Raw genomic sequence first — 16,513 nt, 5'->3', positions numbered from 1 at the left:
CATTTTCGTCACATCATTAAAGTTTCTTGACGAAGAACTCGTCAAGGAAAGAGTTTAGTTAAAAAAAAAAACACTAGAGGAGTGCAGTGCACATTATAGTAAAGTGTGTGCATGTGTGTGTGTGAGAAAGAGAGTGTGTGTGGCCCACCTCTCCTAAGAACTCGCTCTCCTCCTCCCGCACACGGGCCTGGTCCCACAGTGTGATCTCCAGCATGCGCTCACGGAACTCGCGGCGGTGCACCGGAGAGTACATGAACGTCTGGTTCCACTTGGGCTCCAGAGACTTCTTCACCGTCTTTGTCCTCCGCTTGCTCTTGTCACTGTGTCACATACACACACACACTTTGAATGGGGTGACGTCCTGCACCGCCAAACTGAATTGAGGGGCCGTTGCTTCATGTAGCTTGTGCGGAAAGTTAAACAACATCAAATCCCATTCAAAGCACTGGTCAATGTGTTCCGCTATGTTGTCACTGCATATGAGTGTATAGTAAACAAAACGCAGATGCATGAATGGCCATAATGTACTTCAATTGCAATGACTAACGCGTTCATTTTGACAGCGTAACATATACAGGCCAATTGCCCTAAGGATTATCGTTTTTAATTTTTTTACTATGTGACCATGTACAGTTATCCACTAGTTATCCACTACTGATTCTGAATGAATGATTCTGGACACCTAGTAACCTGACCTTGTTGTCAGACACAACTTCATAGATGGTTTGTAGCAAACGCCACAAAGCTCCAAAGGTTCTAGATAAACGAATGTGAAAAATGAAAAGGGACGTAAGCAGACCTCCTGTCTGGCAGAAAGTAGATTTTGACGTAGGGGTTGCGCGGCCTCCCATCGTCGCGAGACGGCAGGTCTTTTGCCCCCAGGATGGTGACGATGAGCTGGTGGCCCACTTTATCGTACCAGAGCTTCACCTGCCGGAACAGCACACAGCTGCGGTCAATGCCCAACCAATATGCACAGAGGGTGTGTGAGTGTTTGTGTCCCACACTAGACATGCTGGGAAGAGCAGGCTCTTACTGTTAGTGTGAACTCAGCCACAGGAAACCCTACATGGGACGCTCTCATTTGTCGAGGCGATTCAACTGACGGGGGGGCTACAGGCTATTGTACTATCGCACACACTCTCATTGCCTGCAAACTATCCATCAGACTGGCCTCCTCACACGCTACAGCTGCAGGGCGGAGCATGGGCGGCGCTGCACAACCCGTACAAATCAACAGGGTGTAAATATTATTATTGTCTTAAAGGGCATCTTATAATGTAGCATTAAAAACTGGGTTTTTAACCCTATATGTTCTAGTATGACCAGTATGACTTCCCAGTTCTGTATAGGACTGGCCTGTGATTAACTGTGCATCCCTTGTGCTCGCAGACCAGCCCCTAACCGCACCCACCATCCACCCTGCAGGGGACGGACACTTTCAAAGCCCAAAAAAAGGAGGAATTAAAAAAACTAAGTGTTTGCAAATGAAAAGAAACGTTTAAAAATTAGCAGCCTTAACAATGCAGCAAGAGATGAAGCTTTGAAAGGGTCAGACACCTGGTCTAGAGGGGCTGGGGACTGCGTTTTCTGGACAGTCACATGCTGCTTCAGCTACATCCTTACAATGGACAGGGGGCGGAGTCAGAAGATCTCTGACCTCGTCCTCCGGAGCCGGTCGAAAAAAAAAAAAAAAAAAACGTTCCTAATCGTTCCTAATGAAGAGCCTGGTGGGCTACAGCAACACATGCAGTGAACAGAGCAGAAGGCTAGAGGGCTGCCCCCCAGACAGGCCACGCCCGCTCAGACAAATTGTACCATGACACCGCTTTATTGACATCCAATGAGAGCCAATCAGTGCCTAGCTTTCACAATAAAGGGGCATAAATGCTTTGGGTTAAAGGCTGTGACCATCTGGTACAATTTGTTAACATTACTATAAATGCTACCTTGTTCTAAGTTGGAAAATGCAATTTTGTCTTTTTTGTCTTTTAAATGAGACATTAAGAATTTTTATCTTTTCAGCGTAACATGGACAGAGTTTGGAACATCGTTCTTTTCACATTACTATCAGTAACTATTCAAAATTACTATTAAACTGACATTGGAAGACTTTTGTTTTGAAGCAAAAGCATAAGGAGTCCATGCTACAGGGAAAAGAGTAGAGCTGATTTGTTCCCAGGACACATTTAAAGAGACTGGAACGTTGGGTCAAATCAGTGCTGTGGCTGGGTTGGTGAACATGGCAGCGCACCGTCTCTTTAAACTCAGATTGGGCCACTGGGACATGCAGGCTTGCGCGTCAGGCTGCTCGCGATGCTGACAGACGTTGAGTAACAGAGCCATGTGAGGGGACATGTGGGGGTGGACGGTGGCCGCGATGACGCTAAAAATAGGACAAGAATGGGTCTCGTGGGGGTCAAGACGCCGTTTGAAATGGTGTCATTTCCCTGCTATGCATTTTCCAAATCACTCAGAGGAAGAATAATGAGTGAGAGAGTAGAGACAGAGAGAGAGGGCAGACAGATGTCCGTCTGTCAGTCGGACTGTTACCTGGACCCTAGGGACAAAAGGCGTGGTTCTTCTACTAAGGCATGGACTCTAGGTAAAGCAAAATTAACAAAAGAAAAATCCAATAAACCAAAACCCAAAAAAGGGCACAGCAAACAGAAAAAGACATGAGCGGAGCGGCAGTGCTCCAGAATCCCAGAGTCCAGTGTTCTTCATCATCATCATCATCATCATCATCATCATCAAGGCAATGCTTCTTTCAGATGAACGGACACTGATACTGCCCTTCATATCATAAATTCAACAGTCAGAGACCAAATTTCTACAGCTGTACAAAAAAATCTGTCATGTAAACAAGGGTATAAAAAAATTATGTTTGAAAGAAAAAAGTACAATTAATCAAAATTGAATTTATTATCATTAAAAATGGTTATGTTATAGAGGAGGAAGTGAATAGAGGAGGATTTCTGTAAATGCAGTTTATTATCATTTATTCAACTGAAATCTATAGATATCACTATGCTTATAGATATAGATATCGGGGCAGTGGTTGGCCTAGCTGTGGTTGGTAAGAATCGGACTCGTAATCAGAAGGTTGCCAGTTCGAATCCCGAACCGCCAAGGTGCCACTGAGCAAAGTACCGCCCCCACACACTGCTCCCCGGGCACCTGTCATGGCTGCCCACTGCTCACTTAGGGTGATGGTTAAAAGCAGAGGACACATTTCACCGTGTCACCATGTGCTGTGCTGCAGTGTTTCATAATTACAATATCTTCACTTTCAGATCACTAATAAGTGTGTGGTTAAGGTATTATTAAATGGTTTTATTATTGAGAAGTGACAATTATTCTAATTACATACAAATCTAACTTAAAATATGATTTAACTCATATCAATATTTCATAAAATGTCCATTTTAAATAGACATTATAAAATGTCTATTTATAAATCAACTACATTAAACAGCAGATATAAAAATCTAAATTTTGAAAAAAGTTAAACTTTTAACAAATTCAGACAAATTCCAGTGGACCACTGGATTAAACTAAATTCTGAATGAGATATTTTTTAAAAATCCCTAATTATGAGTGCTACACAACCTACACAACCAAGAAACAGTATTAAATATGATGTTAATAACAGCTATAAAAGCTCCACCCCTCACATGTAAATGGCCATTTCCACGGAACATGCCAGTCAAAAAGCCTGTTGGTCAGAGAAGCGACAACAATGACATTTAAACCAACAAAATGAGGAGTTATGGTAGGAACGTACTGATAGTTGTCCGGAGAGGTACTGAGGGGCATCCCGGAGCATGCCGGGGCTCATGGGAGAGGTGACAGAGATGGCCGGGCCCATCTTCTGGGACTCGAACGAGCTGGAACCTGCAACCATGAGCAGAAGAGGTTTTAATGTGGGAACCGCAGAGGTTCACGCCCTCCAAAAATGATTTAAAAGCCAGCTTGGCCCTCACTTGATTCCAGCTGTCCGTGTGTGCTCTCCGGTATCCGGGGAACATCCCTGAAACAGGCAAACAGGCACAGAGTATTAGGAAGGATTTTCACTAAAGTGGTCAGCATGTCAACTGATACAACCGTAATAAATAATTTACGAATCCTGCTAGAAGTTAGAATAATTACAGTTATTTTAAAGAAAGTTTTTAAAATTATTTTCGGGCATGTCCCATGTTCTCACCCAATGGGTCGTGAGACGACCAGCTCCACCTGGGGCTCTGGCTTAGATTCCATGATGATATTGTAAACTTCTTTGAAAGTGGCACCCTGAAGAACCCTCCCATTCCACTCGATAACTTGATCACCTGGCAGAAGCGAGGTCACAGCACAGTTTACATCTGGTTTCATTCTGTGTGTGAGCTTGAGTGTGTGTGTGTGTGTGTGTGTGTGTGTGTGTGTACCTGGACGGAGATGTCCTACAGTGTCCGCCAGGCTTCCTCTCTTTACTTTGGTAATAAAAGCACAGAGCTTCCCAGACTCCGTCATCTTCCCTCCAACCACCTGTCAAAGAACAGACCCCTTACAGAACAGTATAACTACCAAGTAACCAACAAGTTTCAGTTAACATTAAAAGAAATTGGGAGATAAAAGAGGAAAATGTCATAAAATGTCTAGTCATCTGTACATATTGTTAAAATGTTTTGCACAACTCAGCCAAAATTCAGCTGAAATTAAAGGTCCCCTGCCATGAAAATTTCACTTTGTGAGATTATTTAACATTATGTCGAGTTCCCCTAGCCTTCCCCTAGGAGACCTTTAAAGTAAACTCTTATGTAACAAGAAAACAGACTGGTTGCATTTTTTTAGGCCATGCTGCCACCCAACACCCCTGACGCAAGCTCTCGGTTCAGCCCGGTCGTCTGTGCACTGAATTGTGGGTAGCGGCAGCAGGCCGTTACCTTCAGGCCCAGCAGCGCTCCTGTGTCTCTGGGCACGGTGCCGTCCTTCATCCGCTTGTTGAGCAAAATCCGCCCTATCAGCCGCTCGCCATCTTTGGATGGTTGCCATGTCACCGGGTGCTGCAAGGTCAAAGCGACAACACACCACTCATTTCACTGGTGATGAGCGAGACACCAATGTGACAGCCATCAGATTATGACAAATTATGACATAGTTGGGTTTTTTTTGTTTTTTTTATATATATATAAGCACAATACACAGTGTGAACTGAAATTATCGCAAAAATTTCACCACAGTCCATCACTACACAAGAAGGAATGGCCTCTATCTGTAACTGAATAATATCAATCAATGGAATAAATGCACAATTAAATTAAAAACACACAACTATAAAGCAATTTATTTATGTTTCTCTGTGTTGTTCAGGGTTCTAGTTCTGGCTGTGGTCACAGTGGTGGGAAAAACACATGCATGAGGGTAAATGTGCACTGTGAGAAATCGCCACACTTTCATGTCATTTTAAGAAAGAAAGAAAGAAAGAAAGAAAGAAAGGCATCAGTGCTCTGAAATCATATGAAGCACGTCAGTGAAAGGGGAAAAAGAAAAATGTGGTGTCTTTTCCGTTTTTATAAAAACCTGCCCCAAAGACCAAGTAGTGAAAGGCAGGAGAAACCCAAACAAAGGGAGGGTGAAAGAGAGAATTGCAAGACACTGCCGAGGTCAAAGGTCACCCCAGAGTCAGGTGAACCAACAGTAACAGAGAGAGCCCAGGAGTGCAGCATGCAGCTGGGAAGTTTGAGGAGCTCCAGACAGGAAACAAAAAGGTGGTGCATTCTGGGAGATCAGAGTGACCGTGCCGAGGCCAGTGGCGGCAGGCTCTGGGTCACCGGTACCTTCTCAGCCTGGCTGCTTTCCTCGTTAAGAGTGGTGCTACTGCACGTGTCAACGCCCGAATCTTTCACCTGTGGCTCAGACCACTCGGCATCGTCCTCCTCGTAGGAACGGCCATCGGTGCGCCGCTCAGGCTGCCCGTACGTCACGTCCAAAAAAATTGGCCGTGCGTTAGTTTTTCTTTTTCCCCTTACACTGTGGCCTACAGGTTGACAACAAAAAACAGAGCGGAAGAGAACAACATCCAGGTGAGTAAACAGGGAATTATGGGATTGCCCCACCATCCTCACCATAGACATAGGAGAGGCATCGCTATGCCAACAGGACTGGTCCCACCAGTGGCCGTCCATATCTGCTGATGTTCACACACACACAGAAGGACAAAACCAGAAAATGTTGGTTACTTTCGCTCTCACACACACTTACAGCATACACACTCACTCTTACCAGAACATCCCCAAATCTGCACCATTACCCAATAGATCATATTTTAAAAGTTTCCCTTATTCGCTGTGACCTTCTGCTTCCAATCACTAACCAGGAGACGAAATGGCTCAGCAGTAGGCGGTGATAAATACAGAATGGCCTCATTATGATGATATGCTAATATGAGCTAGGTTAGGGTTGGTCAGCAGATCCTCAAACCAGCCCTAGAATATCATTACAGCAACGGTCCCAGAAGTGAAGAGTAGAAGAGTCTTTAGGACGAAGGGAGAACCAAGTTGGGGAACAGCTTGATAATTGAGGTGATAAATGAATACTACGCTAATTGTTAGTAGAGGAAACGTGTGTTAACTGCAGGGGCTGGACTTGCACCTGACCCGCCCTGACAGCAAGTAGTCCCTCCATCCAGGCCAGAGTTTATCATTCGCTGTCCATGAGACTTCATGAGACATGGTTGAGGTAAAGACAATCCCAAAGTCAATGTGAGACCTAGTGGACGTCTTGTGTATGTCCCTACTGTTTGTCCTTCACATTCACTGTTGAGACATCAGTGACATCTTGTCTTTGAACATCTTTTAACAGCTACACACAGCTAACATCTTTTAACAGCTACACTACATTGTGCCAGTACTTTCAACACCTATTTCAGTCGTGTTTATGTCACACAAAAATTGCCAAGCTAACTGCTAATTTAGGTTAGCATGGACAGCATGACTTCCAGGCGGTTAAAGATACTTTGCTATACCACAAACCACCAGGGTCAAATAAGTACTAAAAGTTGTAATTTGGAACCAATTTATCAAAGTAGCAGCCCTAAATCAACCCTCAGTCCAAATATACCACCAGTAATCCTCCATTCCGGCTCCGCCCGTATCAGAGACCCCGCAGTTCCTTTATTGGCTCTACCAAGGGGACATGGTACAATAACAGAACAGCTGAATCTCTTCCAGTACAAAAAGTGGTATGGAAATGTGGAGGCTCGGACCTCGGGAATGGGAGGCTGCCTGTTCCGCACCCCCCTCGCTGCTTGCGATTGGCAGGGGGAGCTGATGCGTTGGAATAATGAGCTTACCTTTATTCGCGTAAGCCAGCTCAAACACTCTGCCCTACATGATCCACACATCACAGCCGACGGCCCCACCGAGCAGGGCTGATCTCTCCTGGTTCTGCCGGGGCCCGGAACCCAGGCCAACCCCCCAAGAACACTCTCCACGATCCAATTAACACATGCCCCTGTACATTCCCTCTGGAAACTTGTTCCAGCACGTTACTCCAGCTCTGGGGTGATGCAACTATAGGGCCCACGTATGATTGAGAGGGTAAAAAAATGATGGCAATAAAACCAAAAGCAAAATGTCTTCCGGTGGGAACTTTAATCCAAGATGCGTAATCCAAAATGGAATGCACCGAATGCAGGAAGAAGCAAAAGTTTTTTTCATCCGGGCATTGGTGTGCGCTGCTGTACCTTCCTCCACCAGTCTGCGGGCTCCTTAGAGACCTTTTCCCCCGGAGGAGGGGATCAGGGACTTTAAACCAATCACAAGAGGTAATCTGTGACTGGCAGGCCAGTGCCTAGTGATTTCCCGTGGGGAGTTAAGCTTGTCAGAGATCACGTCATGGTTTTTACATGTCTGTCTAGCTGCTTGAACCCAGGAGAAAGTGCTGTGGTCTGGAGGTGAGACAGCAATTTCAGGTGAGAAGGTAAATCGCAGCTCCTTTAAGATTCTTTCAGCACTGCGTCACCCCACCTGGAAACAATGCTGATGGGACGAGGCTCCAAATCTTGCCGATTCAGGAAAAACAAAATTGGAAGAAAGGAAAAAGTTAAAAAAAGGGATGAGATGGACAGCATGAAGAGATGGTCCAGGCAGTGTCCAACATTCCCGCAAACCCCGGCTCCACAACAGGAAGTAGTCAGGACTTTTTTTCATCAGCCCGTTGGTTCTCTCTGGCCTCCCTGGCCCGGCAGCAACACAGAGAACCCTCTGGCATCGGGGACGTCCAGCCTTCCCTCCTGTCCAAAGAAACAGAGGAACCACCGTCCTGTTCCTCTGCAGTAAAGAGGCTTATCAAACTGAGCTAATTACAGCTCTGACCACAGCAGAGAGGTGGGGGCAGGGATGCAGCGGGAGTGCTGGCTTTTGGGGGCGGGGCTCATTTAGCAACCATATAGCCATATAGCCAACAAGCTCACAACAAAAAGTTCCCAACCTGTGAGGGGGTGCAGAATTGTTACCAAAATTATATTTGTGAACATTAAATGTATAAATAATAACACACCCAGGATAATCAAAACTCTTTATGATTCTGTATGCTATACAGGCTAGAGCTGTAAATCTTGGCCCCGGTCCAATTGGGTTAGTATTTCTATCATTTTAGTCGCGCTTGGGGTGCAAATACGAACTTCCGGTCTATAGTACCTATCCTTTCCATGTGACTCGCTGCTTGTAAATTTGTTTCGAAAGTGTAAAAGGGTTTCGCTTACATATTTGTTTTGTTAAACATTTGCTGAGGAGTAAAACGGAGGCAAGCAGCTGGCTATTATATTTCAAAACCGCACATTTAATTTGCGCGTCAAGAAAACTGAAAATTGCAAGAGCTCACAGGGTCATGGCTGCGTGGAAATTGCTCAGTAAAACACAGACTGTGTGCCTTATTAACTAAACAAGCTAATAAAAGTTTGTAATTAATCATTTTGAAGTGAAAAGTGAAAGTGAAGTGATTTCCATGACAGGCGCCCGGGGAGCGCCTCAGTGGCACCTTGGCGGATTTGAACCGGCAACCTACGGGGCCACTTCCTTAACCGCTATGCCACCACTGCCCCTTATTATTATAATGCGTGAAGGAATTGGGGATCCAGGCTTGTCTTAGACACAGGCAGGGGTGCTTTAGGGGGAAAAATGTCTTAACCATACCAAAATATTCAAGCTCTTTCTACTTCCACAAACTGCACACTTCTGTCCAACATCAGATGCTAGTATGTATACTTCTCGCACTCTCTCTACAGCTGCAGTGTTGCAGTCCAATGGTAATACGTTTTTGCATAACTTCCATCATGCAATAGCACTCTGATGTCCGGTGCGAGGTGACGTCTGTAAATTTTTGTAACATAATTTAGTTACAATTTAGCATTGTAACATCTACAGGCTATCAAATACACCTACTCATTCATATTTCTAGCTGTTCTTCAAACAATGATGACAGTATTTCACACTCTTGGCTTCCTTCAACTAATGGGGAAGGTTTGTCCAACAGTCCAGAAAAGAGAGGGAAATCTGAATAATCAGTCTTCAACACAGAAGGAAAATTCTCTGGATGATGGTGTGGATCGTGAAGAAGGACAAGTGTGGTGCGCTGACTACAGCAGGGTGGCTCTACACCAGCACATCAATAATCAGCCACAGCGGACACAAAACAAACAGGTTAATGACCTTAAACAGATCCATAAACAGATAATCCAGAAGCAGCTGAGTACCCCGTCTGTTATGTTATGCTGGATTTCGCTAAAACTGTGATGAACCTCCCACTCTCCTCTATTTCTCCACCCACTGATCAAGGGGTTCTGAAGTTCTGAACAGAAGGCTGACCCCCTCTAAACCTTCACACAGCAATTTTAACACAACATATTATGACTTGACGAGATTTTTGTGCTAAAGGTCACTTTTTCTAAAGAATGAGAACTGAAGTAGCTCATAGTTGGTAGACCCTCCAGGAACCCAACAATTGTGATAAACAGTAAACTACACATGATTGGGGTAAGAGCCCCGCCCATTTCAGGCAGACTCACTCTCGAGGTCCACGTCCTCACAGCTGGTATACTCGGGCGTGGTCGCCAACTCTTCCTCCGAGCTGCTGAAGCTCCCTGTCTGCCGCATCTTCCCTGTGCGCCGGCTGCGGTGCGACTGGTTCCCAGGCGGCCTGACTGTCTCTGATTGGTCAGAGCTGAGCGAATCATTGCGCAGCATGCCATCCACCTCATCTGGTTTCCCCCTGCGCATCGCAGAACTAGGGTCCAGGTGGTGCTGCTTCCTTAGACCATCACCCACCCCCCGACGGCCCCCGTCACCCAGAACTGGGCTGCGGTGCGGTGTTGGTGGACTGTGATTGGATGCACGTTGCCCTGGAGACGACCTATCCACAGAATACGATCGAGGTCCAGTTCCAGTAAGGGGTGGTCTAGACAATCGACCCCCCTGCAGTTCGTCCAGTTCAGTGTAGGCCAGGGAGACATCGCTGTGGCGTCGCTCGTGCCGCGCACGTGAGACTTCTGCGTGGATTCGCATCTGCTCCTCATATGGCTGGGGCTTCACAGGATAGCGTGCAAGGTTGGGGTCGCTACGGTAACGTGCTTGGTACTCCTCCTCGCGGCGCCGCTGCAGTGCATAATCGTCCAGCTCGGCATCCAGGGGTTCATCCTGCAGAACAGGAACAACATCATGGATGATCATTTTATAGGCGCAGTTTTTTTAACTGTTGCGATGCACAAAGATAGTGTCTTTGCATAGCAGATTAAACATGATAGTTTGCTAATTTTTCATTGGTGTGTATTTATTTGGTTGTCAACACAACTTTTAATGATGATAGTGCCAGTTTGAAAATGTTTCTATGTGGCAGTGGAGTCACCTGACCTGTGAACGCCAGCGCCCGCGGCTGTCCGCATAGCCCCCGCCACCATCGTGGATCCTGGAGCGCCGGGGGCTCTGCCGCGGGTCCCGTCCGTAATCGGACGGCGATTGAGGCATGCTGCCGTCAGGCGGTGCATATTGCGTGTGCTCGCCCCCCTCCCTGTGGCTGCTTGCAGACGGGCTTCGCTTCCTGTTGACACAAAAAAGGTTATAAGGAAAATGACGAGGAATGTAACTTCACTCCCAGCTTCTCCTAATAAGGCAACTGCCCACATTGCCGCAGATTCATCAGCGACCACCTCACATCTCCACTGGATGTCAGGCAGACGGCTGGGGTCAGAGGTCATGAGCTTGGAGCACTTTGTTGGCTGCAGCTGCTGCTTGTCAGCACTGCGGTTCTGGGCGTTCGATCTTTGACCTGCCATTCTCCTGGGGGGGAATGGCGATGAGCAGCCATGTCAGATTGAATCTGAGTGAGTTGCCGCTAGTCCCAGAGAGCAAAGAGCCAAAAAGATGTCACACTCTTTTACTTGCTCCCTTCACAGGCCATTCTCAGTCAGCAGAGAACATGAGACGATGGGAACTGGGTCAGCTGGCGCATAGGCCCATAATGCATTGCGCCATGGCAATACTAAATAATAAATGTTTCTGCTAACATGACAATGTGCAATATTCTATTTGCGTCTCTAGTCCTCTACATTGAACTGCTGGAGAACCAGACACCACAATGGACAAGATTCAATAACCTGATATTACCCATAATCCAACTCACTGCTCAGATCAGTCTCTAAACATCGACAATGAGCTTACAAGACCCAAACATGTTATCCGTCATCGTACGATGTCTGATCAATTAAAGTGATTCAGGGTTATCGAGCTCCCGCAGTCCGATAACACTGGATACAATTTAATCCTGAGCGCTCGAGATTATAGCGCGCTCTCATCTCTAATGCGCTGCATAGATAAATCCCACATTTTACTACGTTACGGTAAGCCACAAGCCACCAACTTCCTCTCCATGAGATGAAATTGGGACAAGCTAGAAATAACAAAAATATTTTTTTTCATAAGCCACCAGTGTTTTGAAACGTGCTGTACATGCATTTGGCTCATAAAGAATTACACGCGTTGTAAATGCAAATATCAACACACAAGTGAAACAACTACACATCCTACTTATTCTGGGTGATTTAACCCCCTTCGCACGTCCAGGTTTAGTGCAGTGACCATCTTTTTTCTCCCCCCCCCCCCCCCCTAATACCTCCTGCACATAGGGTATGTCAGTGGATCTCTGCTATAGACATCTCGGGACCACCAACTCGGAGATTATCAGCGCAAAAGCTCATATGGATGAACAAGTGCAACACGCTACCGTTTACATGCCGTACTTTAAACATACTATCAGACAAGGTTGAAAAATCTTGACACATCACAAACATACTGAGCCACGCCCACCTGCAGTGTACTGGAGGATACCTGTAATTCAGCAGCTGTACAATTGGACTACAATTGGGCATCTAACCCCCACCTGATGGCGGCCACTTTTATCCTCAGAGACACAGAGGACGTGGTGTAGACAAAAATCTCCACACACACACCACAGTTCAATGTTATGAACTAGCCTAGCTTAGCTTAGCATAGCCCGGTGTTCCCATTCAGTGATTAGCTCTCCTCTTTCTCCCGCCCTGCCTGTGCTGACATCAGACACTCACACACACACACACACACACCCTCACAAGTACTCGCCAGGGAAAAAAAGGATACGGAATCCCGAGAGCTGCCAAACTGTCGAGCTGGAGCAAGGGTTTCTGGGAGCACTGTGCGGTGTTACCTTTAATGCTGTTACCAGAGGCTGTATATAGCTGGAGGTCAAGCAAGACTTTAGCCCACAAGGAAGATTAGAGTCTTTAACTGATTACTGAGCGCCTGGCAGATAGAGCTGCTCCGCACCCACTCGTGACCAAACACCAACCTTCCCAACAGTTACTGACCAAACACTGGATTCCACACCTACTCACACTTTACTCCTAACCAAACACCGTCCTTCCCAACAGTTACTGGCCAAAAACTGGATTCCGCACCCACTCCTGACCAAACACAGTCCATCCCAACAATTACTGAACAAACACTGGATTCCGCACCCACTCCTGACCAAACACCATCCTTCCCAACAGTTACTGGCCAAAACTGGATTCCACACCCACTCCTGACCAAACACAGTCCATCCCAACAATTACTGAACAAACACTGGATTCGGCACACACTCCTGACCAAACACCATCCTTCCCAACAGTTACTGGCCAAAACTGGATTCCACACCCACTCCTGACCAAACACAGTCCATCCCAACAATTACTGAACAAACACTGGATTCCGCACCCACTCCTGACCAAACAGCATCCTTCCCAACAATTACTGAACAAACACTGGATTCGGCACACACTCCTGACCAAACACCGTCCTTCCCAACAGTTACTGGCCAAAAACTGGATTCCGCACCCACTCCTGACCAAACACAGTCCATCCCAACAATTACTGAACAAACACTGGATTCGGCACACACTCCTGACCAAACACCATCCTTCCCAACAGTTACTGGCCAAAACTGGATTCCACACCCACTCCTGACCAAACACAGTCCATCCCAACAATTACTGAACAAACACTGGATTCGGCACACACTCCTGACCAAACACCATCCTTCCCAACAGTTACTGGCCAAAACTGGATTCCACACCCACTCCTGACCAAACACAGTCCATCCCAACAATTACTGAACAAACACTGGATTCCGCACCCACTCCTGACCAAACACAGTCCATCCCAACAATTACTGAACAAACACTGGATTCCGCACCCACTCCTGACCAAACACTGTCCTTCCCTACAGTTAATGGCCAAAAACTGGATTCCGCACCCACTCCTGACCAAACACCGTCCATCCCAAAAATTACTGACCAAACACTGGATTTCACACCCACTCCTGACCAAACACCATCCTTCCCAATAGGTACTGACCAAACACTGGATTCCGCACCCACTCCTGACCAAACACCGTCCTTCTCAACAGTTACTGACCAAACACTGGATGGTAGTAGCCTAGGGGTAACACACTTGCCTACGAACCAGAAGACCCAGGTTCGAATCCCACTTACTACTATTGTGTCCCTGAGCAAGACACTTAACCCTAAGTTGCTCCAGGGGGGGACTGTCCCTATAACTACTGATTGTAAGTCGCTCTGGATAAGGGCGTCTGATAAATGCTGTAAATGTAAAAAAAATATGGACACTGGATTCCGCACCCACTCCTGACCAAACACCATCCATCCCAACAATTACTGACCAAACAGTGGATTCCGCACCCACTCCTGAACAAACACACACACTGACACCAGCCTCTCTAACTCACTCCTGGCCAAAACCTGGCCCTACCCCAACCACAACCCCAACCCGCAACTACACCAAACGCTCGTCAAAAAAGAGCCCCTGCCCATTCCCCAACCACTGTGTAAACCCTGATGCAATTTCTTAACTGGAGTCACAGAAAAACCTAGACCACACACACACATCAAGGGAAAAGAGGTAGGTCAGTCCAATGTGATCACAGCACCGTCTACAGGCAATGCATGGTGCTTCACCATGGTGATCCACACACGGTTCTGATAACTGATTCTGCCTAGAACTTCAGAAACCAGTGCAATCACAGCATGAGAAGTTGTGTGTTTCACAGCATGAAATGTCGTTTATACTGCTGGGAACTAAACATTACACGTTACATTACTACTTTTCACATTCAAGGTCTCAACAACGGCTTTTCAGTCTGACAAACCTTACCTGCATCTATTGACCTGGCTGGAGAACCAGGCAAGACGTTAATGGTGCTTGTTGACAATAATTAAGAACCTGCCCATTAGCTTCATTTGACATGGCAGCATGTGGAAATCCAGAATTTTATTATAACCTCTGAACACTGTGTACGTTGGCAGCAAAAGATTCATTTAGACACAGATAAACAAAGTCTAAATATAGTAGTCTGCATAGGTCTTATTCATTCTGTGTGTGTGTGTGTGTGTGTGTGTGTGTGTGTGTGTGTGTGTTCCGGGTGCTACTTTCAGGCTCCTGAATAAAACATCTGTTGCTTTATTTACCAACACAGTGGGTGCAGAGAGAGAAAATGGCCTCTTGAGGACGCATCACATTACCATTCACATGAGTTAAGACGCACAAGTCTGAAGCTGCTTCATTTCCCATAATCCCATTGTGACGACGATGACAGGAACACAGCCGACTGTACAGAGTCGTACTGTACATATGGAGTATCTTCCAGTCAGAGGTCCACTTCAGTTAACTAATTAGGGGGATTTCCAAAGAGACTGGATTTTGGTCTAATTTCAGGCCTCACAGCACACTGATACACAGACAGGAAATAACCCTAAAAAAAAGTCATAGAGCACATGACTCAACTCGAAGAAATCATTTCAACACAATTATAATAGAAGCCTAGAGATGTGGGATTTTCCTCTATATCTCATCGATGTGCTTCAACAGCCACGCCTTGACGGAGGAAACGGAATAACTGGGGTTTTCATCAGCAACATCTGGGTCACATCTGAACTCAACTCCTTCTTCTGTCTGAAGAGAGAACCTTTTTGCCCATGAGGCTCTGCTGACGTTCATGTTGACGGTGGATCACTGTGATACAAGTGTCACTGCCACACCAAAGGACAAAATGGCAGCAAACGCTAAATCAGGAGCGTTCAGAATGTCAATTTCTGAGTGTTAATTCAAGTCTTGCAAACCCAAGAGCACACTGGTTATAGTTGTCAAGACGAAACAGACTATGTTAGAATGATACATGAATCACCATCATAAACACTGTTCAGCAAATGGATCACCAAAAGCATCACTGCCATAACATTACATTAATCATTAACCTACATCAGTCAGATACACTAATCAAACACCAGATTACCGCCTTCACAACAGTTCTCATAATGATCACTGTATCGCACCTCAACACCATGAATTATGAACCCTGTTGAGGCATAGTAAATCACAATGATCATCGCTGAAAAGACTCACCATCACTAGTCAATTCCACAAAGCATGTCTCCACCTCTATAAGCATAATATTGTAGTGAATAGAACAGACTCGGAGCTTCTACAAGGTATCATACTTTTATGAATGCTAACTGATTTGTAGCCTGTGTTATAGGGCTGGGCATTTGTATGATCTTGACTGATGATTGAAAAAAATCCAGCTTCATCAGCCTTATTTCATTATCAATTAAATGGTTGAAAATCAGCATCTTTCATGTGTGAGACATGCGGCTGCCAGATATACCAAGTCTCCCAGCAGTTCCCAGAATCCCGCAAATTGCATAAAACATCCCTAAAACTAGAGCAAGCAAGCAGGAGAATGCGAGACATTAATGCTTCAGAATGAGAGATCATGTGTATGTGTGGATCACTGCATGTGTTTCCTATCCCACCGAAATAATGCAAAATAAGCCAATCAGATTTAAGTGTGGGCGGGCTTTTATTCAACTTCTCAAGGAAGGAAGTTATGATATCTTCAAAAACCGATAACTGTAAATCAGTACAGTGGAGAATCAAGAGCCTGAATG

General features: G+C 45.8%; 1 protein-coding gene across 46 annotated transcripts in view; it reads right to left on the bottom strand.

Moving 5' to 3' along the window:
* Positions 1–16,513, bottom strand: part of rims2b (regulating synaptic membrane exocytosis 2b) — a 47,938-nt gene that overhangs the window by 22,571 nt on the left and 8,854 nt on the right. For 30 of the 46 annotated variants that reach the window (XM_028963481.1, XM_028963501.1, XM_028963482.1 and 27 more), the window contains 11 exons: positions 10,890–11,076; positions 10,049–10,676; positions 5,820–6,019; positions 4,926–5,045; positions 4,428–4,527; positions 4,208–4,331; positions 3,987–4,033; positions 3,788–3,897; positions 2,554–2,601; positions 800–930; positions 149–320 (listed from right to left, as the gene is read on the bottom strand). In XM_028963481.1, the coding sequence (XP_028819314.1) occupies positions 149–320; positions 800–930; positions 2,554–2,601; positions 3,788–3,897; positions 3,987–4,033; positions 4,208–4,331; positions 4,428–4,527; positions 4,926–5,045; positions 5,820–6,019; positions 10,049–10,676; positions 10,890–11,076 (1,867 nt within the window). Of the gene's footprint in view, positions 1–148; positions 321–799; positions 931–2,553; positions 2,602–3,787; positions 3,898–3,986; positions 4,034–4,207; positions 4,332–4,427; positions 4,528–4,925; positions 5,046–5,819; positions 6,020–6,107; positions 6,173–7,333; positions 8,396–10,048; positions 10,677–10,889; positions 11,077–12,632; positions 12,728–16,513 lie in introns of those variants that run through there. The other 16 variants (XM_028963495.1, XM_028963500.1, XM_028963518.1 and 13 more) reach the window with 10 other exon arrangements.

The sequence above is a fragment of the Denticeps clupeoides genome, chromosome 20 (genome assembly GCF_900700375.1).
Source record: "Denticeps clupeoides chromosome 20, fDenClu1.1, whole genome shotgun sequence".
NCBI lineage: Eukaryota > Metazoa > Chordata > Actinopteri > Clupeiformes > Denticipitidae > Denticeps > Denticeps clupeoides.
Note: the sequence above shows the minus strand (reverse complement) of the source record. Positions and strands in the feature narration are given on the sequence as shown.